The sequence below is a fragment of the Xyrauchen texanus genome, chromosome 14, assembly GCF_025860055.1.
Source record: "Xyrauchen texanus isolate HMW12.3.18 chromosome 14, RBS_HiC_50CHRs, whole genome shotgun sequence".
NCBI lineage: Eukaryota > Metazoa > Chordata > Actinopteri > Cypriniformes > Catostomidae > Xyrauchen > Xyrauchen texanus.
Window position 1 is genome coordinate 27,732,751 of NC_068289.1, and position 23,760 is coordinate 27,756,510.

General features: G+C 40.8%; 1 protein-coding gene across 2 annotated transcripts in view; it reads right to left on the reverse strand.

The window, feature by feature from the left end:
• Positions 1 to 23,760, reverse strand: part of morc3a (MORC family CW-type zinc finger 3a) — a 44,464-nt gene that overhangs the window by 7,546 nt on the left and 13,158 nt on the right. For both annotated transcript variants that reach the window (XM_052142811.1, XM_052142812.1), the window contains 9 exons: positions 22,087 to 22,310; positions 21,654 to 21,810; positions 20,374 to 20,521; positions 17,302 to 17,433; positions 14,161 to 14,280; positions 13,984 to 14,081; positions 13,419 to 13,517; positions 13,188 to 13,316; positions 2,298 to 2,372 (listed from right to left, as the gene is read on the reverse strand). In XM_052142811.1, the coding sequence (XP_051998771.1) occupies positions 2,298 to 2,372; positions 13,188 to 13,316; positions 13,419 to 13,517; positions 13,984 to 14,081; positions 14,161 to 14,280; positions 17,302 to 17,433; positions 20,374 to 20,521; positions 21,654 to 21,810; positions 22,087 to 22,310 (1,182 nt within the window). The remainder of the gene's footprint in view (positions 1 to 2,297; positions 2,373 to 13,187; positions 13,317 to 13,418; positions 13,518 to 13,983; positions 14,082 to 14,160; positions 14,281 to 17,301; positions 17,434 to 20,373; positions 20,522 to 21,653; positions 21,811 to 22,086; positions 22,311 to 23,760) is intronic.

A 23,760-nucleotide genomic window follows, 5' to 3' on the forward strand; every position in this document is an offset into this window, starting at 1 on the left:
AGATGTTGACTGGGGAACCGTCTTTTTACTATGGCTTGTTTGTTGTCAAATGGCGGGGTGTGGTCACAGCCTACGTCGCAGGTTAGCTCCTCAATAGAGAGTGGCTGATTCAAATAAATAAAAAACATCTTGTTCGCGAGGAATTTAGACTTCCGGGTATCGTTGGAATCGTGCACTGCTTGGCTACATTTTCTATCAGTCATATAATTTCAATTCTTTCATTGGCTTTCGTTGTAAAGACAAAATAATAGGATCAGCATATCATGACATCAAAAAAACTGACCGCAGTGTTTGGATATTTTGACCTATATATTGCCTATCTTTGTATTTGTGTGTGTGTGTGCGGTCTTAATTTGTTCATTACACTCTAAGCAACACACCCATATAACGTTCGGCTACCGGAGTCTGTTTTTATGCATAATTTTATTGCATAACCGACAAGTATGATACTTCACCCTGAAGAAACTTCGATGTAAACAAAGGAATAACCATCGATGTTACAACGTTATTGTTTCTTTGGACTAAAAATGCTCTATGGGATGTTATTCAGTGGACCCTCACCTTTCCATTCAATCTGGAACTTTTAGCAGTGGATGCGTGTGTGGCTCGTTATTACGACACTACTGGTATGTACTCCGTTTTTGATTACGTGTGTTTTGATCTGTACTGCTTACATAAATGCAAGAAATACATTCGTTATAAGCTTTTCATCGAAAAACAGAGCTCTATCATCGATGCTTGAGGCTTACACCTTTAAAATGATATATAGTTTGCCAAGATTAATGATGTTCTTTCACGTTAAATCTATTCATAAACATTAAACTTGTGGGGGGAAAAAACTCTTCCGTGCGCTGGCGCTCTGGCAAAGGTTAACAGGTTAAGCAGCTTGGAAAATTCCAGAAAATTTTGTCAAACCTTTAGACAATTAGCTTCTGATAGGTGGTGTATTGAATTGGAGGTGTACCTGTGGATATATTTTAAGGCCTACCATCAAACTCAGTGCCTCTTAGCTTGACATCATGGGACAATCAAAAGAAATCCGCCAAGACCTCCAAAAAAATATTGTGGACCTCCACAAGTCTGATTCATCCTTGGGAGCAATTTTCAAATGCTTGAAGGTACCATGTTCATCTGTACATACAATAATATTCAAGTATAAACACCATGGTACCACGCAGCCATAATACCGCTCAGGAAGTAGCCGCATTCTGTCTCCTAGTTTGGTGCAAAAAGTGCCAATCAATCCCAGAACAACAGCAAAGGACCTTGTGAAGAGGCTGGAAGAAAAAGGTAGACAAAAATATATATCTACAGTAAAACAAGCCCTGTATCGACATAACCTGAAAGGCTACTCGGCAAGGAAGAAGCCACTGCTCCAAAACTGCAATAAAAAAGCCAGACTACAGTTTGCAAGTGCACATGGGGAAGAAGATCATCCTTTTTGAAGAAATGTCCTCTGGTCTAATGAAACAAAAATTAAACTGTTTGGCCATAATGACCATTGTTATGTTTGGAGGAAAAACACCATCCCAACTGTGAAGCATGGGGTGGCAGCATCATGTTGTGGGTGTGCTTTGCTGCAGGAGGGAATGGTACACTATACAAAATAGATGGCATCATGAGGAAGGACAATTACATGGGTATATTGATGCAAAATCTCAAGACATTAGCCAGGAAGTTAAAGCTCGGTTGCAAATGGGTCTTCCAAATGGACAATTACCCTAAGCATACTTCCAAATTTGTGGCAAAATGGCTTAAGTACAACAAAGTCAAGGTATTAGAGTGGCCATCACAAAGATCTGATGTCAATCCAATAGACAATTTGTGGGCAGAACTGAAAAAGCGTGTGCAAGCAAGTAGCCCTACAAACCTGACACGGTTACACCAGTTCTGTCTGGAGGAATGGGCCAAAATTCCAGCAACTTATTGTGAGAAGCTTGTAAAAGGCTCCCCAAAATGTTTGACCCAAGTTAAACAATTTACAGGCAATGCTACCAAATACTAACAAAGTTTATGTAAACTTCTGACCCACTGGGAAGGTGATGAAAGAAATAAAAGCTGAAATAAATCATTCTCCCTACAATTATTCTGACATTTCACATTCTTAAAATAAAGTAGTTATCCTAACTGACCTAAGACTGAGAATGTTTTCTACGATTAAATGTCAGGAATTGTGAAAAACTGAGTTTAAATGTATTTGGCTAAGGTGTATGTAAACTTCTGACTTCAACTGTAAATCAAGGGATCATTTATAATACCAAAATCAATTGATTGCTAAAACTAATTCTTCAACTCACTGCTGTTTGTATGTTTTCAGGTAGGCTGAGGATTCATCTTCAGAATCTTCAGCTTCCTCTTCTTGTTCACATTGCCTGAAATGAGACAGAACAATCATTCATGAGAAGGCAGACAATTTGATAATATAACTGCATTTTGCAGTCCCATTTTGAAGAAATGTATGTAAATCTATCTTTTTCATTTTGTGTAACTGCTGTTAATACGATGGATTCAAGTTCATTGAGCCCAGCCAGGGAACATTAGCGTTCTGCTGAACTGTAGATTAAAACAATTTTCTTCATATAATCTATTGATAATGCGAGGCAAAAGTGCCTCATATCAGAAAAACGCACAACTCCAGACAGAACATGAGCACATAGTGTACTGTGAACGTGCCACTCTTGACAGCCTGACACCTGCTGGAGACACGATTGCACGAGGACATGTATGGACTTTTTAAAATATGGCATTTGCATGAAATTACCCCAAATGCCATTAAAGCTTAAAACGATGTAAGAGTATACGATGTTAGTCATATTGACACTAAATTAGCTGCAAGCCCTCTCTCCAAAACTACCTGTCAAGCAGAAGCAACGCAAGATCGGCATCTGTTTTCAGTACTGCGGTTTCTCTCAGCTCTATCCAGCACTGAAAAGCCTGATTGATGTTTACTCTTGTCTTGCTTCTGACATGGTCCCGATGCTGTCTGGCCACTTTGCTCTCTATATTGTTCCTTTCCTGCTTTTTTGTTGTGTAAATTTTTCTGGCATTCTCCAAAGCCTACAACTACCTGCATGCACGTGAAATCGCATAATGATTGACAGACGGAAAGCCACCACTGTATCTTCTGATTGGCTTATAACACGCGCGGGCCGTGGTCAGATTATTTTTTTTGTTTTGTTTATGACAGGACTCATAGCTGACTCCACCCCGATCCCGGAATGCATACTCGGGTCAACGTGAAACTATGTGTGTTTTGCGGGCTTAGATGCATCTTTGTACCTGAAGTTAAGCATCTGAATAATTATTTGGATATTGGTTTGTAAAACGCATTTGTTTGTAGTGTATCTGTGAGGTGATTGTGGCTCATGTCAAGAGAGCAAAACAGCTACCAGTGCTCAATATTAGTTCCTTGTACACTGAATTCCTCAATGGAGGCATTTTGAGGTTGTGCAGAAGGAACATCTGACTGCACTTCAGGACTCTTAAATTTCTTCTAATAATGGAGAGGCTTTTCAGCATCACACTCTTAAATTTGACTTGAATGAAGAGAAATGGTGGTGGCTAGTAGGGGTTGCACAGATTAGTCGACTTTAATGCTCTGCCATGACACATTAAGCTTAAAGTTGACTAGTCGCTGATCATGTGCTTTTGACACTAACAACATGGCGGACTTGCAGAAGACAACAGGTGAGGAGCCCAGTGGGTCATTGCAGCAAAGCAGCAGTGGTACATCAAGTGTGTGGAAATAAAGATGAAGCTTGTACAACGGTCACATGCAAAATATGCAAGTCCGTCGTTAAGTACAACAAAAGTACAAGTGCAATGCACACTCATCAGTCAATTAGCGATTTCACCAACATCCTGCTGTGACAGAGAAAAGACGGCAGCAAATCACCAATATGCTGGTGAATTTTATTGTCAAAGACATTCGACCTTTAGCTGCAGTGCACGGAGAAGGTTTTAGAGAAATACTGCACTTTTTTGAACCTGGCTACGATGTCCCATCTTACTACACACTGTGGAACACTATCAAACACCAGTACGACAGCCTGTGTGAAAACATTGTGAAGGAGATGAGAGGTCAGAGTGTGTCACTAACAACTGACTTGTGGACATCCTCCACCATGTAGCCGTACATTACGGTAACAGCTCACTACGTCACGGACACATGGAAGCTGAAGGCCTGAGTACTGTGTACATCTATAATGCCAGAGAGACATACTGCAGTCAACATTGCTGACCGTATGTCTGAAATAATCAAGGAATGGGGCATAGTTGTGTTTTGCACAGTCCACGATAATGCCAGTAACATGAACTTAGCCATGGAGCTATGTGAAATGTTTCTCAAAGATCTGGGTTGCACCGGGCACACCCTACAACTAGCAATAAATACTGGCTTAGTCTTACCTGACGTTGCGAAGGCTATTGATGCATCATGGAGAGTTATCAGCCACTTTCGCCACTCAGCGTTGGCCACTTGTGCCCTGAAGAAACGCCAGGAACAACTTAGCATAAGAGCCAACAAACTTCAGACTGACTGTACGGTCCGATGGAATTCCACATTCGTAATGCTCCAGCGGCTGTTCGAGGATTGCGGTGCAATCTGTGCTCGCAGATAAAACAGTCTCCAAAACAGCCTTCCAAAAGTCACTCGCCATGAGAGCATCACAGTGGGAGCTGCTGGAACAGCTGATTCCAGTGCTGCATGATTAACACCACTCTGTATGTCGAAGCATCTGACCTGACAGCTGTACGTGCATTTAAGAACACGGTTCAATGGCAGTTGGAAACACGGTTCAAACTGGAGTCCGACGATCTGACAGAATCCATCTCCACAGTGGCCTGTATGCTCGATCCCCGGTTTAAACATCTTAATTTCATCCCAGAGAGTAAAAGAGACCCCGCCCACAGCCACCTGAACAGCCTGGGTCCGCTGAATTAATCTACACTAGCATTATTGATTTAAAATGCTGATCTGTTGTTGTTGTTAATACGTGCAGATGTGGTGAATTTATAGCCTAAATAATTTTCATCCTAGATGAGGATGTACACAGCGAGGACAGAGTTGATAACGAAGGTGAGCCAGTAACTGGGAAAAAGGCACTTTTGAGCAAGATTTTGAGCAGCTTTTTGGGCCACACTATCACAGTGGGCGGAAACTGGGACACCACTCCACAGCAGCCGAAGAAGTCCGTAAATATTTATTAACAACACATATTCCCACCATGGAAAACCCCCTGCAGTGGTGGGCCCGGAACTAGGACAAATTTCCCCATTTGGCCAAGCTTTGCAAAAGCTACTTGGCTGTCCCAGCTACCAGCACCCCAAGGGAGATAATTTTTTCACTGGCTGGAAATACCATCACCCGACAGCGGGCGAGCCTCCATCCAGCCCATGTCGATGCCCTCATCTTCTTACATGCAAACCAGGATCGAAAAGCAAAAACCGTGACTGAGCAGGACTGTGACAGTGAGTAGGCTTACAGCCTAGATCTTGCGTGAGTGTCATTAATATGTTATGCCGACATGCATACATTTTTCTTTTGCACTAAAATGGGAGTTAGCGTTATTTCTGCATTGTTATCGTTAAGTTGCAGCATGATATGAGCTGTCTGTCAGCATCTGTATAATTTTTGCAAATAAATTGCAAATTGTGGCATGTTGCAAGCATTCACATCTCTTGTGTTTTTATTAATGACGTCATCAGCGATTAGTCAACGTCGACTCGACTTTATTCACATAACTATCCACTTCAAAAAAGCTAAGGTCGTTCAACCCCTAGTGGCTAGTGGGCTAAAGCAAATAACTTGTAAGCAGAAGATTGCTGGTTTGGTCCCCTCAGCTGCCACCATTGTGTCCTTGAGCAAGGGTAAGATGGTGCCCCCTAGGGTGTTGGTCCCCTCTAGGGTGTTGGTCCCCTTATTGGACTGAGTAATATGCGCAATGGGAGCTACGGTACTGCGTTTGTCCGTTTTTGGCGATAATTTCTCAACTCAGAATAAGCAGTTCACTTTATGGCACAGTGTGATTAATAAACCCCAACAAGCTGTGATTTAATGAAATACATATATAGTCTCTATAAGCTCGCTGCCATTTACTACACACACACACAAAGTGAGCATGATGATCATGATTAGGGTTGCAGAATTAATCGTATTTTTACCACAATCACGGTTTCTGCCTCTCACGGTTAATTAAGCATAACCATCTGTGAGCTAGCAAGCAGAAATTGTATCCAAGTAAAGTTTTTAGTATAGGCTGTCTATGGATGACAGACCAAATCACAAGCTTATTCGAAGTCCATTTTCAACACAACTAACCTTTTAGGCTCTCTTTAGAGGTTTGCTACTGACCAATCACTGTTTCACTTTCGAGCATGCTCTGAAATATTTAGCCGCAGAAGTTTATGAGTATCGAATGTCCGCCAATATGATCTGTATGTTTTACATGCACATGAGACGAATGACACAGTGTTTCAATGGTCTAGAGTGGTTCTGTGCTCGATACAAACAAATTCCATCTCGTGCTTTAATTATGTGCTATACGAAGAAACAGATGTGTTTAGAATTGGGTTCGGTTATATTAAAATCATTACAGATTTACTTCAATTGCACATTTGTGTAATTCCAAATATGTCTGGACATTACAATTTTCTAAACAAATCTAAAATCCATGGCAATAGGTTTCCCTTTACAAAAAGCTTCACTAGGATGCTGCTCTGAGAAAATCGCTTTGGGAACAATCCTACATTGTGACCAGCTGTGAATATGTGTGTAACACGTCAATGAACATTGACCGGAATTTATAGCCTCGGCTGGTGAGATCATTGGATGCACCTGTGGCCAGGCTATAAATAGATGCCAGCGTGTCGTCAGATCTATTTTCTTCAGAGCTATTTTGTGTGTGTGTGTGTCTCACAAGCCTGTCAAACTTTCTTTCATCTGTTAGGAGTTAGAATTGGTTAGGCAGTGCACAGTGAACTTTTTCTCCTTTCTCTTTCTTTAAAAAAAAAAGAATGACTGAAAGTCGTTCGGTTATATTTAAACGGTTATACAAACGATGCGTGTTCCTTTGTTTACACTCTTCTTTATGCGTGTTGCTTTGTTTGTTTGGGGGAAGAGCATGCTGCTCTCGTGTTGGAGCGGGGCGGGTGCGAGCATTGCGATCAGCTTTCGGGCAATTGCTTCGCACTCGCCTCGCTTGCTTCCGGGAGTCAGCGCCCACACTTCATTCGTGGGGCTCTCTCATGGATCTGGTTGAGGAGCGAGAGACGGGTTCGTCCCTTTCCCTCGCTCTCTCCCCAGATCCAGCTGATCCTTCTCGTAAGCCTGAAGTGCGCCTCTTTGGTTCACGAGGGGGACGCTGAATCTCTGTACGTGCCACGATAATAAAGCGGCTAACAACAGACCCCCACTCAAACGCTTCAAACAAGAAGACACTTTTCTGTCTGGTGGCCAAAATAAATAAATAAAGGAAGGGAACGCTATATCAGTCCCTTCCTTTTTCTCTATGACCTCCATAACAAGTATTCTCCTTCATGGAGGAATCCTTATACTTTCCGTGTCTTCATGCCCTCGATGTTGACATATTCAACTATTGTGGGTGCTGAAGTCCGGGGGTATTCGGTGACGCCGCCTGTACAAGAGACACTTGCGGGTTCTCTCTCGACTGGCTTGGCATCATCGCTAAAGAGACCTACTCTCCCCACAAAGCTGTGCAGGACCACCTCCACGCTTGTGCGGAAGGCTTATCAGGCAGCAGGTCAGGCTGGTGCTACCCTGCACACTATGGAAGTGTTACAGGCGTACTAGGCTAATCTGTTGAAGGACCTGAGTGTGGGCACTACGGTCGGCTTTCTCTGAGCTTCGTCGAGCCACGGACCTGTCTCTCTGCACAACCAAGCAGACGGCCCACACCATTGGCCGGCCTATGTCTGCTTTGGTCAGCACGGAGGGACACTTATTGCTTAACCTATCAGGCATCAGAGACAAGGACAAAAACTTTCCTTCCCGATGCCCCGGTTTCGCATTCTGGTTTATTTGGTGACGCTATGAATATAGTTATCACCAGGTTCCAGGAGGCAAAAAAAGTCACGAGGAAGCCTTAGGCCAATTCCTTCCTCGCCACACTCTGGGAGAGGGGCCATCGGCCACCCAGCCCCGCCCCTTCTAGACGGGAGGCTAAAAAAAAAAAAAAAAAAAAAAAAAACGTGGCGAACCGTGCTCTCCCTCGTAAAGACTGGGGTCTGGTTCGTCGCCCTCAGCAGCCCCCAAAGCAAGACCTCAGGGCAGTTATTTCTAAAAGGGAAAAACCCTGATGGTTTTTGTGGGGGTAGCCCCTCTCGGGACGAGGCACGTGTATCATCCACTTCGGCCCTCCTGGTACCTCCACGAAACCTCTCCATTCCCGCCGCCTCTGGTGTTTCGGGAGTTTAGAAGCTTCCAAAGAAAAGTTGGGTGTACTGTTGCTTCCTGCCTTAGTCAAGGATGCAGAACACTCCACATCCCCTCAACAGGAAGTGTTAAAATTAATACCCATCTCAGAGAACCTGGCAGCGTGGGAACTTCTGCCAGGTATTTCTATGTGGGTCCTAAGAACAGTAGAGAATGGCTACAGAATTCAATTCGCTCGCTGCCCTGTGTTTCAACGGCGTGGTCCTCACTACCGTAAACCGGACCAGGCATTTCTACTGTGGAAAGAACTGCGAAATCTCTCGGTCTAAGGGGCCATAGAACATGTTCCCCTTCCAGAGAAAGAGTCAGGTTATTACAGCGAATACTTCCTGGTTCCCAAGAAGGGTGGGGTGTTGCGTCCGACCTTAGGTCTTCAAGGCTTGAACTGCCCAGTCAGGGTGTTCAAGTCCAAGATGCTAACTATCAAAACGATCGTGTCACAAGCCCAACATCACGTTTGGCTGGTCACCATCAATCTCATGGATGCATATCTTCATATAGAAATTCCGCCACGGCACAGGAAGTTCCTGAGGTTCGCTTTCGGGGGTGAATCCTTCCAGTAACGGATTCTTCCATTCGGCCTAGCCCTATTAACCAGCACATTCATGAAATGCATGGATGCAGCGCTGGCTCCTTTACGACTCCGGGGCATCCACATTCGGAATTATATAGATGACTGGCTGATCCTAGCGCAGTTCCAAGAACTGGCAGTTCAGCACAAGGATATTGTCTTAGCTCATCTGGTTTCTCCGGGTTTGAGACTCAACGTCAGAGAGCGTTCTCTCAACCACCCGTGGAATCACTTATCTGGGGGTTATATGGAATTTCATTCCCTTTCTATGTGGTTCAGACGCCTCCCTGACGGGCTGGGTAGCGGTCTTAAGTGGTCGTCCAGCTCAAGGGGAATGGGAAGGTCGTCAGCTCGGTTGTCACAGTAACTGTCTCGAGCTGATGGCTGTATTTCTGGCCCTGAAATACTTCCTCCAGAGGCTGCCATGTCTTGGTGCGGGTGGGCAATACAGCTGTAGTCTCTTACATAAACCATCAAGGAGGTCAACATTCATGTCAGCTAAATTTCTGGTACGTTGGATTCTCCTTGGGGCCCAGGGCAAGCCCGTCACTCAGGGCAGTTTATATCCCTGGATGCCCGTATGTGGGAGCAGATTTACTGTCCAGACAGAAAAAACCGAAGGGGGAGTGGAAACTCCACCCCAAGGTAGTGGAACAAATCTGGGTGAGATTTTACAGGGCAGAAGAGGACCTCTTCGCCTCTATGAACAGCGCAATGTCTCCTCTACTTCTCCCTGTGTCACCCAGCCCCCCTGGGTCTGCATGCGATGGTGCATACATGGACCTGAATGAGTCCGTTGCTCTGCTCCCGGGAGTCTTGGCCAGAGTTCGCCAGCAAGGGTCTTGCCTCTTACTGATAGCACCACGCTGGCCTAACAGGGTATGGTTCTTGGGGTTAATAGCTCTCCTCAACGGCTCGCCTTGGGCGATTCCAAACAGGAAGGACCTTTTTTCTCAGGCACAGGTGACAATATTCATCCCCAGCCTGAATTGTGGAACCTTTCACGCTTGGCCCTGAACAGAACCAACTGAGGTACACAGGGCTTTCTCCTGAGGTTATCAAGACCATTTTAAGTGCTAGGGCTCCCTCCACTTCAAACAAATCTGGGTGAGATTTTACAGGGCAGAAGAGGACCTCTTCGCCTCTATGAATAGCGCAATGTCTCTACTTCTCCCCGAGTCACCCAGCCCACCCCTGGGGCTGGATGCGGTGGCGCATCCATGGCCCAGAATGTGCCTGTATGCGTTTCCCTCTACTAAAAGTTCATAATGCAGATCCAGTTAACTGCCAGATTGCTTCTGTTCTGGACTTTCTGCAGGAAGAACTGTCAGCAGGCACATGCCCCACAACTCTCAGGGTCTATGTGGCCACCATTTCGGCTTGCCACGCCTTGATGGACAGGGTGCCCTTTGAGAGGCATCCCCTGCTAGGACTTAGCAATAGTCCTTGAGGGTCTGGTTGAGACCCCCTTTGAACCAGCGTCTGACAGACTTCTGACTCTCAAGATGGTTTTTCTTATGGCGATTACCTCTCTAAAGAGAATTGGGGACCTACAGAATCTGTCTGTTTTGCCAGCCTATTTAGAGTTTGCATCAGGAATGACCAAAGCAATTTTGCACCCTCATCCTCACTACCTGCCTAAGGTGCCTTTCGTGACCCTACATCAGGTCACTCTCTAAGCCTTCTGCTCCCCACCGTTTGTAACGCCGGAGCAGCAAATTCTTCGAAGACTGTGTCCAGTCTGTGCCCTTTAGACTTATGTCCACCGCACTAGCCAGTGGCATAAGTCAGGGCAACTATTCATTGCCATGGGAGTCACAATCGGGGGGCAGCCACCTCCAAGCAGACCATGTCGCATGGGTGAGGGACGCTACTGCCCTGGCCTACAAGGCGCATGGTCAAGCTTCGCCAGTAAGTATCAGGGCTCACTCTACCAGAGGGCTCGCCTCCTCTAAAGCCTTGGCTAGAGGTGTCCCTCTGCAGCAAGTTTGTGATGCAGCAGGTTGGTCCTTTCCGCACACATTCATTAGATTCTATAGTTTAGATGTTCATGCCACTCCGGGCTCCTATGCCCTCGAGTCGACATCTCAAGCTCATGTCTGAGACTCTCGCGTTCTTGTGAGCACACTTCACAACCGTAGGGGTCCGGACGGCCTCAGTGCGGTGGCGTGGGTATTCTCGTTCCCAAAGCACTTTTCTCAGTGCAGCATCCTAGTGAAGCTTTTTGTAAAGAGAACGTCTCGGGTTACGTGGTGTAACCCTTGTTCCCTGAAAAAAGCGGAATGAGATGCTGCGCTTCTTTGCCGCACTGGGATGTCCCGGACTGCTGGTGACGCATCTATTTATAGCCTGGCCACAGGTGCATCCAATGATCTCACCAGCTGAGGCTATAAATTCCGGTCAATGTTCATTGATGTGTTACACACATATTCACAGCTGGTCACAACGTAGGATTATTCCCAAAGCGCTTTTCTCAGCGCAGCATCTCGTTCCGCTTTTTTCAGGGAACAAGGGTTACACCACGTAACCCGAGATGTTTTATGGACCAAGGAGATGAAAGCATTCCAACATGTATGAAAGGAAGAGCACAGCACAAAGCTGTTGTCAACTCAAACTAAACACCGAAACAACAACACACAGCCTTCCTTCAGTTTTCTGCCAAAATAAAGGCTTGAGACCATGTAGCAATGCTGCGTGCTGAATTATTACAGAAAGATAACTTTTGTATTTTGCAATAAAACTACTAATAATAATGTAAAAAAATATATTTTTTTAAAGAAGTCTCAAGTATGAACACCCTACAGAGTTACTCTGTCTTGGTAAAAAGCAATCATCTTGTAGTTTGTAGCTTTAACACCTTGTTCAACATGAGAGCTGCCGTTTAATTTAATTTTACATTAATGCAGATTATATACATTTATTTTATACAATTTCAGCCTTTTGCAGCCTTAATAATCACACTAGCACATATAACAATTTTGACGTGTTTAATTGTCCATCCCAAATATGTCAAATTCTGTAACATTCCATGTTTTAATGCAAGTTTTATGACTGGATTCAGTGATTCCATGTGTGTTTTTTCCTCGCGGCATTGCGGAAATCATAGGACCCTATATGTGGTCATCGCAGTACAAGTCCATCATTGGATTATTGAAAATAAATTCACATCCTGAGGTGTAAAAGCTGCATCATCATGATACCACATCGGGGTGTAAATGCATTATCAAAAAAATGCGTTTGACTGTCTTTGTTGTCTAAATTTCCAACTCAAATTTTTTTTCAAAACCAATGACAGATGACAGCAGATGAGTAGAGAATATAGCTGACAGGGCTTTGTTCATGACAGTCAACTGTTGATGTTGTTTCACAATGCACAGCCACCAGCAGTGACAAAAGGATAGGTTAAATTGCACCAAAAAGACACTGATCGTTATATTGTTTTTGTACATGTAACAAAAACCTTGTCAGCGATACAATCAAACAGTTTGTTATACAAACAATGACTTTTCCCTTGACTGGAAAACTGGATTGCAAAATTCAAGGTTTTCCAGGATGCATGGGAACCCTGATCTTCCTTTTAATATAAAAATTGGATACTATTTTAAAACAGTGATCTAAGACACTTAGATTGAGATCCTAGTGCATATGCTGCATAAGACAAGTACACAGTTCAAGTACAGAATTTTCCCTCAAGGTTTATATTTGCAAAAAAAAAAACACTTCCCTCTTCCGTCTAAAAAAAACCTTAGGATCTACATGAATCATGTAGATGAACTATTTTATATTCAGAATGGTGAATTTCGCCTAAAGTTTGCATAATTGAGTTTATTTAGCACTTCTATATTTCTTGTTATCAGTTGTTGCTCAAGTGCACTAAACTTCATTATCACACATTATTTCTATTATTTTCAAATTACGATGATTTTCTCTCCACCGCCCTAGTTTAAAATTCTTATATCGTGCTTCATTGTTAGATGAACAATGTATTCTTTGATCTCACTTTATAATTATATCTATGAAATTAAAAAGTATAAATATGACAAGCTGCAATTTGGAATGAGACTGGCTGCATTTACTGTGTTGACAAATTAATACAATTATTCTATGATTCTTTGAGGACCTTTTGGATGTCTAAAACACATAAAAAAGGTAGATTAAACAAACCTGTACTGGGGGTCTGGATTCATTCGACAGAACCATTTTTCAGGGAGCTTACAGGTGTCGATGCCATCTGGAAGCTTCCGCCACTTAAGACAACCATCACACTGAACCCAGTTCTGATCAGGACACTTCCTTCACAGTCAGCAAGGAACAAGGTTTATACATGGAAATGTGGTGAATTAACTGGCAAAAAGCAACACTAAAAGGTTTCTTCTTGTGTAAGTGTATACTAACGGGATATCCTCCACAGGTACTGTACTGCTGAGACCTTTTTTATGGTGGATCGCTTTCCAATAATCTTCCAGCTTCAAACCCAAAGTTTGCAAAGTTCTTCTGTGTGTACAAACAATAAACAACCTACAGTAGTCTGCTATATACAGTATACATATTGATCTCCCTGTTTTACAAACATAATTTGTTCCTGAAATCTGGTAAAATGAGTATATGTTAGTGCAAAAGGACAATGTTTGATGAATATTTCATTTACAAGATGATTGCCATACAATATCAGTACATATCTGTCTTTCAATACAGGACAGATTTCAAATCGAAATCCAATATCAGATCAATACCTAACAAGTGTTAGGACAACTCTTGTAATTACCAGAATCCTTTGCAACACTTCCTGCCTTATCAAATATCAAACATTGAATAGCAAATAAACTCACAAAAAATAAGATATTCAGAATTAGTCGACACTTTTAATGCAAATAATTGTTGGACAAATTTTCACTGTATATGACCACATACATACTATAAATAACATGCAGAATTGTAAATAATGGCATATCAAACTCACCTGTACTCTTCTGTGTAATCAAAGTCCTGCTTGTTGTGTGTTGGCTTGAGGAAGTTGCACTCAATCACAGCAATGACTCCCACTCCTTTGACATTTGCCTTTTGCAAAAACAAAATTTACTAAACAATGTTAACACATAAAGAAAGTAGTAAAGGGAGCTGTTTAGCAAAACTTCACCCTGTTTTGGCATCCAACACGCTCATAGGCTTTGATAAGCCTGTTTTTGTGGTACATCATGACTCCGTAATGTTCTTTGGTCTTGGTATTGTAGCCAAATGTGATTGAGATGCTTTCTTTCTGAGAGCAAAATACTTAAGGAAAGGACAGAATGTATAACACCATTTACCACGTCAGCCTATAAACAATCCCAACACTCAATTTAATGATCCTCAGAAAAAGGTGTTTGATGAAAGAAAGTTTTTTAAATCTTTTCAACTAATTTTCTCATACATTACAATATTTTGTAGCACAAACTCACATCATAAGAACCTTGTGTTTAAAGTCAAGTTGCTTTTGTGTTAAAAAACAAAATTTGATTCATTTCCAAAAAGTTGTAATCAATTAAATATAAAGGTCACATTAATATTTGCACGCCAAAATTCAACTCAATGGGAATCCACGCGATCAGGAATTTTACCTGATGGGACTTATTAATTTTTAATACTAATTTTGCAGCATTGACCAATACGAAGTTGCTTGATTTGTTAGCGACCTCTGTGTTGGGCGGTGTTTCATACATGGCCCCACCAAATATTCTCAATGGCTAAACAAATAATTTTAGAAGCGAGTGTCTTTATACATTGCCTATAGAAAATCATCATACTCATTGGATTAGCCACTTTTATTTTTTTTACAGCTTGAAAAATATTTTCTATTAAAAGCTTTATTTACAAATTTTGCCTTACAAGATTCAAGTAACTGAAAAAGAAAGGCAACAGTTCCAAAAAATTATAAAAGATGAAAACTAGAATAACAGTGTTTGAAAGGTGATCATACCCCTGGATTTAATACTTTATAGAGCTACACTGGCAACCAAAAGTTTGGAATAATGTACAGATTTTGCCCTTCATTCACTTTTATTCACCAAAGTGGCATTCGACTTATCACGATTTTTAGTCAGGACATTAATAACGTGAAAGATTTACATTATAATTTGTAAAAAAAAAAAAAAAAATCAGAACTTCTTAAACTACAAAGAGTTCTCATCAAAAATTCCTCCATGTGCAGCAATGACAGCGTTGCAGATCCTTGGCATTCTAGCTGTCAGTTTGTCCAGATACTCAGGTGACATTTCACCCCAAGCTTCCTGTAGCACTTGCCATAGATGTGGCTGTCTTGTCGGGCACTTCTCACGCACCTTACAGTATAGCTGATCCCAGAAAAGCGCAACATGATTAGGATCCATAACACGATTTTCCAATTATCTGTTGTCCAATGTCGGTTTCTTTGCCCACTCTAAAATTTTCTTTTTTCTTTTGTTTTAAAAGTTTGCTTTTTCTATGCAATTCTTCCCATAAGACATGCACCCTTGAGTCTTCTTTTTACTGTTGTACATGAAACTGGTGTTGAGCAGGTAGAATTCGATAAAGCTGTCAGCTGAGGACATGTGAGGCATCAATTTCTCAATCTAGAGGCTCTGATGTACTTATCCTCTTGTTTAGTTATACATCTGGCCTTCAACATCTCTTTCTGTCCTTGCTAGAACCAGTTGTCCTTTGTCTTTGAAGACTGTAGTGTAAACCTTTGTATGATATCATGTTTTTTTTTTTTTCTCCACGCTTCGTGTGATTGGCTTGGGAGATTGTCACGGGAGATTGTCACATGCACAGACCAATCATTCTCAGCCATAAGGTCTTGTTAATCCTTCAAAGCTGCCTTTGGCCTCTTAATAGCTTCCCTGATCAATGTTCCTCTGGCACGGTCATCAAACTTGTAGGGACGCCTGATCTAGGCAAGTTTTTGGTGGTACCATGCACTTTCCACAATGCACTTTCCACAATGCTCTGAAAAGTACTCGGAGGGATAGAAACTTTTGAAATTTTATTGCAACCCTCTCCTAATCTGTGCCTTTCTACAATTTTATCCTGGAGACCTATTGAAAGCACTTTCCAACCATGGTGAATTCCTGAATTTATTACAATGTATTGAATTTATAACTATGTGATCTGAAAGGTAATTATTTGCACCCGAGCAAGTTTTAAACGGTTACTCTAATGTTTAGGGGGCTAATCACTTAATAAAATACTTTATATAACACATTTTTTAAATAATTGTTCAGAATTGTTTTTACATGTTATTTAAAATTTTATGTTGATGGTTATACTGTGTAAATACAGCTGGAAAAAGGTAAGATTGAATGTATTTAAATTTCCAAGGTTTAAAGTGACAAATTACAAGGATTTTGATGAGGTATGATTACTTTCTATAGGCACTGTAACAAAAAAAGATGCTGCTCGACCAGTAGTTTTTGCAGGTTTCACACTCGCTTCACATCCACCCACACCTTCTTCGCATGCGGAATTCAGCCATGCAAAGGTAAATGGGACCAGGACTTAAAAGAATAGTTCATCCAAAAATAAAAATTCTCTCATCATTTACTCACACTCCCAGATGTGTATGACATTCTTCTGATAAACACAAACAAGTAATTTAAGAATAATATCTCAGCTCTGTAGTGGTGACCAGAATTTCAAAAACCCCAAAAAGATGATAAAGTCAGCATTAAATTAATCCTTAAGACTCCAATGGTTTAATCAATTTCTTCTTAAGCGATCCAGATGGTTTTCGGTGAGAACAGACCAAAATATATCTTATTTTTCACTGTACAACTTGTCATTGCAGTCTCTAGGCACAATCATGATTTCTAGCTCGATTATACTTCCTAGTGCTTGACACATGTGCAGAGTGCTAGATGGTGCTATAGGAAGTGTAATCGAGCTTGAATTTATGATCGACAAGGTGACTGAAGATGTCAATATGTACACTGAAAAAAAGAGTTTTGGTCTGTTCTCACCCAAAACCATCAAGATTACTTCAGAAGACATTGATTAAACCACTGGAGTCTTTTGGATTACTTTTATGCTGACTTTATCTCCTTTTTGGAGCTCTGGTCACTATTAACTTGCATTGAATGGACCTACAGAGCTGAAATATTCTTCAAATATCTTCTTTTGTGTTCAGCAGAAGAAAGTCATAAACATGTGGAATGGCACAGTGAACAAATGATTAAAGAATTTTCAATTTTGGTTGAACTAATCCTTTAAGGCTTTATTGTGAAATGGGGAATGACAACTTGCACCTTTGCGATTGTGTGGATACATTTAAAAAGTTGGGTTTGTATTTATCTTTGACAACATGTGCCAGGCTTTTAGAAATCAGCTGAGTTTTCACTTTCTGTCCACGAATGACAATCTGCATTCTGGGCTTCAAGTACAGGATGCTACAGTATGCCTGGAAAAAGATAACATGAAAACACATTACCAATTTATTTATGTCTAACATGTGTGATAATTTAGTGTTGTCTATCACCATATACATGTACAGTTGTGAGAAAAAGTATGTGAGCCCTTTGGAATGAGCTGGTTTTCTGCATTAATTGGTCATAAAATGTGATCGTTTCTTCTTCAAAGTCACAAGTACAGTCAAACACAATGTTCTTAAACTAACAACACACAAACAATTATAATCTTTCATGTCTTTATTGAACACATTCCATAAAACTTTAATAGTGCTGTGGAAAAAGTAAGTAAACCCTTATATCTAATAAATGGTTGATCCTTCTTTGGCAGCAAAACCTCAACCAAGCGTTTCCTTCTGCTGGTGTTCAGCCACTCTGACATTATCCTGTAAGATATCCAGATAAACTTGGCTATTAATTTTTCCCTCGATGATTGCAAGCTGTACAATCTGATTGCTAAGCAGCAAAGCAGCCCCAAATCATGATGCAAAAATGTTCCCTGTAACGTTATAAAGTGTCCAGGTGGTCTTTGGCAAACTTCAGGTGCACAGCAATGCTTTTGTTGGAAAGCAGCGCTTCCTTCGTTGTGTCCTGTCATGGACACCATGCTTGTTTAATATTTTCCATAGAGTACACTCATAATGTTAACCAGTTACAATGGTGCCTTCAATGTTCAGCTGTAACTCTAGGAGTTTTTTCTACCTCATTGACAATTCTGTGGTGTGCCCTTTTAGTCAGCTTGGCTGGATGGTCACTTCTAGGGACAGTAGCCACAGAATTAAATCATTTCCATTTATAGACATTTTGTCTAACTGTGGACAGATGAATATCTAAGCTCTTAAAGATAACTTTGTAATCCTTTCCAGTTTTATGCAAAGCAACAATTCTTGAATCTAGGTCTTCTGAGATCTCATTTTTTGTGAGGCATGGTCCACGTCACCAGATGCTTCTTGTGAATAGCAAACTCAAAATGTTTGAGTGCTTTTTACAAGTCAAAGTAGCTCTAACCCACACCTCCAATCTAGCTTCATTAATTGGATGCCAGGTTTGCCAACTCATAACTTTAATTAGCTTTTGTTGATGACATTAGCTTATGGGTTCACATACTTTTTCCAACCTACACTGACTATTTGAATGATGTATTCAATATGTACAGAAACAATACAATAATTTGTATATTATTAGTTAACAATAATAAACAAACATAATCCGTTTTATTAATGATGAAAATAAAACCCGATTTTAAGACAAATTTGTACATTAATGCAGGCAATTCCAAAGGGTTCACATATATACAGTGAGGAAAATAAGTATTTGAACACCCTGCTATTTTGCAAGTTCTCCCACTTAGAAATCATGGAGGGGTCTGAAATTGTCATCGTAGGTGCATGTCCACTGTGAGAGACATAATCTAAAAAAAAAAATCCAGAAATCACAATGTATGATTTTTTAACTATTTATTTGTATGATACAGCTGCAAATAAGTATTTGAACACCTGAGAAAATCAATGTTAATATTTGGTACAGTAGCCTTTGTTTGCAATTACAGAGGTCAAACGTTTCCTGTAGTTTTTCACCAGGTTTGCACACACTGCAGGAGGGATTTTGGCCCACTCCTCCACACAGATCTTCTTTAGATCAGTCAGGTTTCTGGGCTGTCGCTGAGAAACACGGAGTTTGAGCTCCCTCCAAAGATTTTCTATTGGGTTTAGGTCTGGAGACTGGCTAGGCCATGCCAGAACCTTGATATGCTTCTTACAGAGCCACTCCTTGGTTATCCTGGCTGTGTGCTTGGTCATTGTCATGTTGGAAGACCAAGCCTCGACCCATCTTCAATGCTGTAACTGAGGGAAGGAGGTTGTTCCCCAAAATCTCGTAATACATGTCCCCGGTCATCCTCTCCTTAATACAGTGCAGTCAGCCCTGTCCCATGTGCAGAAAAACACCCCTAAAGCATGATGCTACCACCCCCATGCTTCACAGTAGGGATGGTGTTCTTGGGATGGTACTCATCATTCTTCTTCCTCCAAACACGGTTAGTGGAATTATGACCAAAAGTTCTATTTTGGTCTCATCTGACCACATGACTTTCTCCCATGACTCCTCTGGATCATCCAAATGGTCATTGGCAAACTTAAGACGGGCCTTGACATGTGCTGGTTTAAGCAGGGGAACCTTCCGTGCCATGCATGATTTCAAACCATGACGTCTTAGTGTATTACCAACAGTAACCTTGGAAACGGTGGTCACAGCTCTTTTCAGGTCATTGACCAGCTCCTCCCATGTAGTTCTGGGCTGATTTCTCACCTTTCTTAGGATCATTGAGACCCCACGAGGTGAGATCTTGAATGGAGCCCCAGTCCGAGGGAGATTGACAGTCATGTTTAGCTTCTTCCATTTTCTAATGATTGCTCCAACAGTGGACCTTTTTTCACCAAGCTGCTTGGCAATTTCCCCGTAGCCCTTTCCAGCCTTGTGGAGGTGTACAATTTTGTCTCTAGTGTCTTTGGACAGCTCTTTGGTCTTGGCCATGTTAGTAGTTGGATTCTTACTGATTGTATGGGGTGGACAAGTGTCTTTATGTAGCTAACGACCTCAAACAAGTGCATCTAATTTAGGATAATAAATGGAGTGGAGGTGGACATTTTAAAGGCAGACTAACAGGTCTTTGAGGGTCAGAATTCTAGCCGATAGACAGGTGTTCAAATACTTATTTGCAGCTGTATCATACAAATAAATAGTTAAAAAATCATACATTGTGATTTCTGGATTTTTTTTTTTAGATTATGTCTCTCACAGTGGACATGAACCTACGATGACAATTTCAGACCCCTCCATGATTTCCAAGTGGGAGAACTTGCAAAATAGCAGGGTGTTCAAATACTTATTTTCCTCACTGTATATGTTCATACAGTAATGTGGACTGTACTCACCCTCAGGGAGAAGTCACTCTCTGGGCTTGACTGCAATGTGCGACTGGATTGCTTGTAGGTCTCCTTTTCACTATCATACACATCAGCTGGAATTTGGATGTCATAACGGTCTACCTCAAAGTCAAACTCGGGTTTGTCTGTCAATGCTCTGTGGTAGAAAAAAGGATTCCTGATGCAAGCAGCATTTCCTGAAACATTTACACTTTAAATGTAAACAATTTAGTAAATCTAACTGCATTATCAAACCTTTTAACGCAGTGTTTCTCAATCCTGGAACCAAGTCAACTATATTTTCAAATATTATCAATCAATATCATAACAATTTAATATATTTCTGAATATAATAATAATGATTATTATTACTACATGAAGAAATGAGAAGAATATATTACAACTGTGTTATAATAACTTTAATATTATTATTACAAAAGTAATTTTTCTCATTGCATTGCTATGGGATCTGGTTAAACACTCGAACCTTTATCTGGGCGGAAAACTGCAGGAACTTTGTGTGAAGTTGCGTTAACAATAGCCTTTAAATGAGTGCCTCATTCCAAATATGGTAAAATCTCATCTCCTCTTCTGTCCACAAAAACCTGGTGTCAGAGTTGTTTTAGATTTGTATAGTAACTTGTAGTGGCCAATTAAAGTACATTTGGAGCACTGTAAATATAACATGTGCACACTACCAAACCGAACGCAACACTATTATTCTATGTGCGGAATGCAATTTGTAGAGAGAGCACAGAACTATCTACCATGTGCTCAGAACAGAGAGGAGTGGAGCATGCAGACTATTTGATTAAAGCACAGCCCTTTGTGGTTTAATATTTACATAATGTCATATCTTGATTTTATTTTGATGGATCACTCTACACAATGCAATAAAAAGACGTGTTCTTTTTGCGCTATTTCATGGCACGTTGCTTTTAGTATCTCATTACATTCAATTCAGACTGTAAGCTCACAATTGGGAAATCATTATTTTGCTGTGGCACTGGATATTCAGTAAAAGCAGTGCAGGAAACATTTATATGATGTGACAAATAACAAATTCTCCAGTGCAGTTCTGTTCACACAGCACAGGTTTACTGGCCTCACTCACAAAATATGGGTGAGTCTTGAAAATTAAAGGGATTTGTTCTGGTAATAGAATGTGTTTGTCACAAATTTATAACACCCATATTCTGCTGCTGTTTGAATGTTGCGTATTTGTTTCATAGTTACATTCTAGCATTCCCCATTCTCTACTTTGCTTTCTCCCTGGGCAGAATTCTCACTTTCTGAGGTTCCAGATGATGATTCGTGTTCCTGTGGAGCCTGAGGAATAGTGAGCGTTGATAGCATTGAGCTCTAGAAGTAGCTCTGCCTCTGTCTGGAACAGAGAGTAGCGCAGGATGTCTTGGAGACTTGCTGCGTGCTGTGACTCAGGACGGAGTGAGAGGGAATGTCAAGGTCAGACATCAAATGGCTGAAATCAACTAGCAAAACAAAGGATGAAACTGATAAGACCATAAGTGTTTGCATTCAAATGTCATTAAATTAATCAAATGGAAGCAGATAATAAAGCAGTTATAGTTTTAGATTAGAATATAACTCCTGTGTGTTTTAATCTCTTGTATTACTTCTTTTCATGGCAAATATTCTATTCTTTAATTTTTAATCCATCATTCTTAGCCTTCTTTTCTCCGCTCTTTTGGTAGGTAAGGATATATAACTGTCCAATACGTTTGAATGAGACAATGGGCACAATGACGTTCTCCGCTTGAATCTCTTGAAGGTACGTCTGGGACAGCAGGCCCACACACATGGACTCTCCCTTCTTGGAGAACACAATGGCATCCTTTCCCAAACGCATGGAGCCTGACTTAAATCCATTGCCATAGAGGCCCACAGGCACATGACCATTTTTAGTCTCCTTATCACTGAAGCCAAAACTAAGGAGAGGGACATACAGCAACAAGAGTTTATCAGCCAGGTCCATTTATGTGGCATTCTGAGATTGTTGGCACCATTTACATGTACAACAAAATATTGAAACGGTTTCAGCTAATTATGAAAAACATTTTACATGCTGTTTAAAAATAGCCAGGTGTTTCTCCAGTTTTGATGTCAGAACATAAACATGTGAACACTGAATTATTTGCCAGAATAGCAGTAGGGTTTTTACATGCAGACCGAAATCAGGGTACTGGGCAATAATCCAGGTGGTCCAATGGTGTTTTGCTTAAATCATTGATGACATTAGCAATTATACAACTGTATTGACGGATGAGATAAGGATGATTTATGAGAGGGCAAGGATGTAGGATGTGGTTGAACGGATGTGTGTGGCAGATATTTGTGACTGATAAAGATTCTGATGATAACACATTTTTCTCAGGAGACTGACACTGATTACGGTGATACAGACTCTGAAGTCACAGATGATAAAAACTATGACCAAGTTTTGGGCATGTCTGTCACACTGTCTGAGCCTGCTCAGACAGTTGCATGAGCATTTCAAAACAAACTTTATTTCTTACTGGTGCTATTACATTTTTGCCATAATAGACCAAATGGTTTAAAATAAGTTAAATGTAAAGAAAAAGAAATGTATTTGTTTAAGTGTGATGCTAGTATTTACCTGTTGTGAGTGAGATGTATAACTCACTTAAAATACTAAAGACGTATAAACAACATATTTGTTTTCAACAAGAGGGAAACAACCTATGGTCTTCTGTATAAATTAATGCTAAGCAATTTAACACTTACAATGATTATTTAAAAATGATCATGTTTAAACATTTTATTTACAAAGTACATACATTTCATACAAGTAAGCTACTAAACAAAAAAATATGTATGCATCAAAAAATGCAAAGTTAATATAAGTCTTTATGCAGTTCTTTTGTAAAGTAATTTTTTGGCAAAGTATCGAGTTTTAGTTCTGTTGGGCCTCATGTAGTCAGATATGAGACAATGGCAGGCCAATGTATATTCATAAAGCCTAATAACAACAACTACACCAAAATCAAACAAAGGGAGTTCGAAACCTTTCAAAGCCTTGCTCACTTTACACCTATGTGTGAAATTCTGAAGGATCGAACTCTTAACTCCTATTTGATGAGGCACACAACAGAACGCGCCCCTCAACCATGATGTCATCGGGAGAATAAAAATATTTATTATAGATTATTATAGTGTGTTATTCTTGAGTATCAAGTCTATTGCTTGTACAGCTTACAGACCGCAGAATCTGCTCATTGCTGCTAATAATACTCAAGGTATTACTGCAACATAGGGCTGCGCGATAAAATTATATCGATATATATCACGATAAAGAAAATCCACTATAAGCTTTTGATGAATTTTCTATATTGACTGCGTGTCGCAAAAACACAAGCG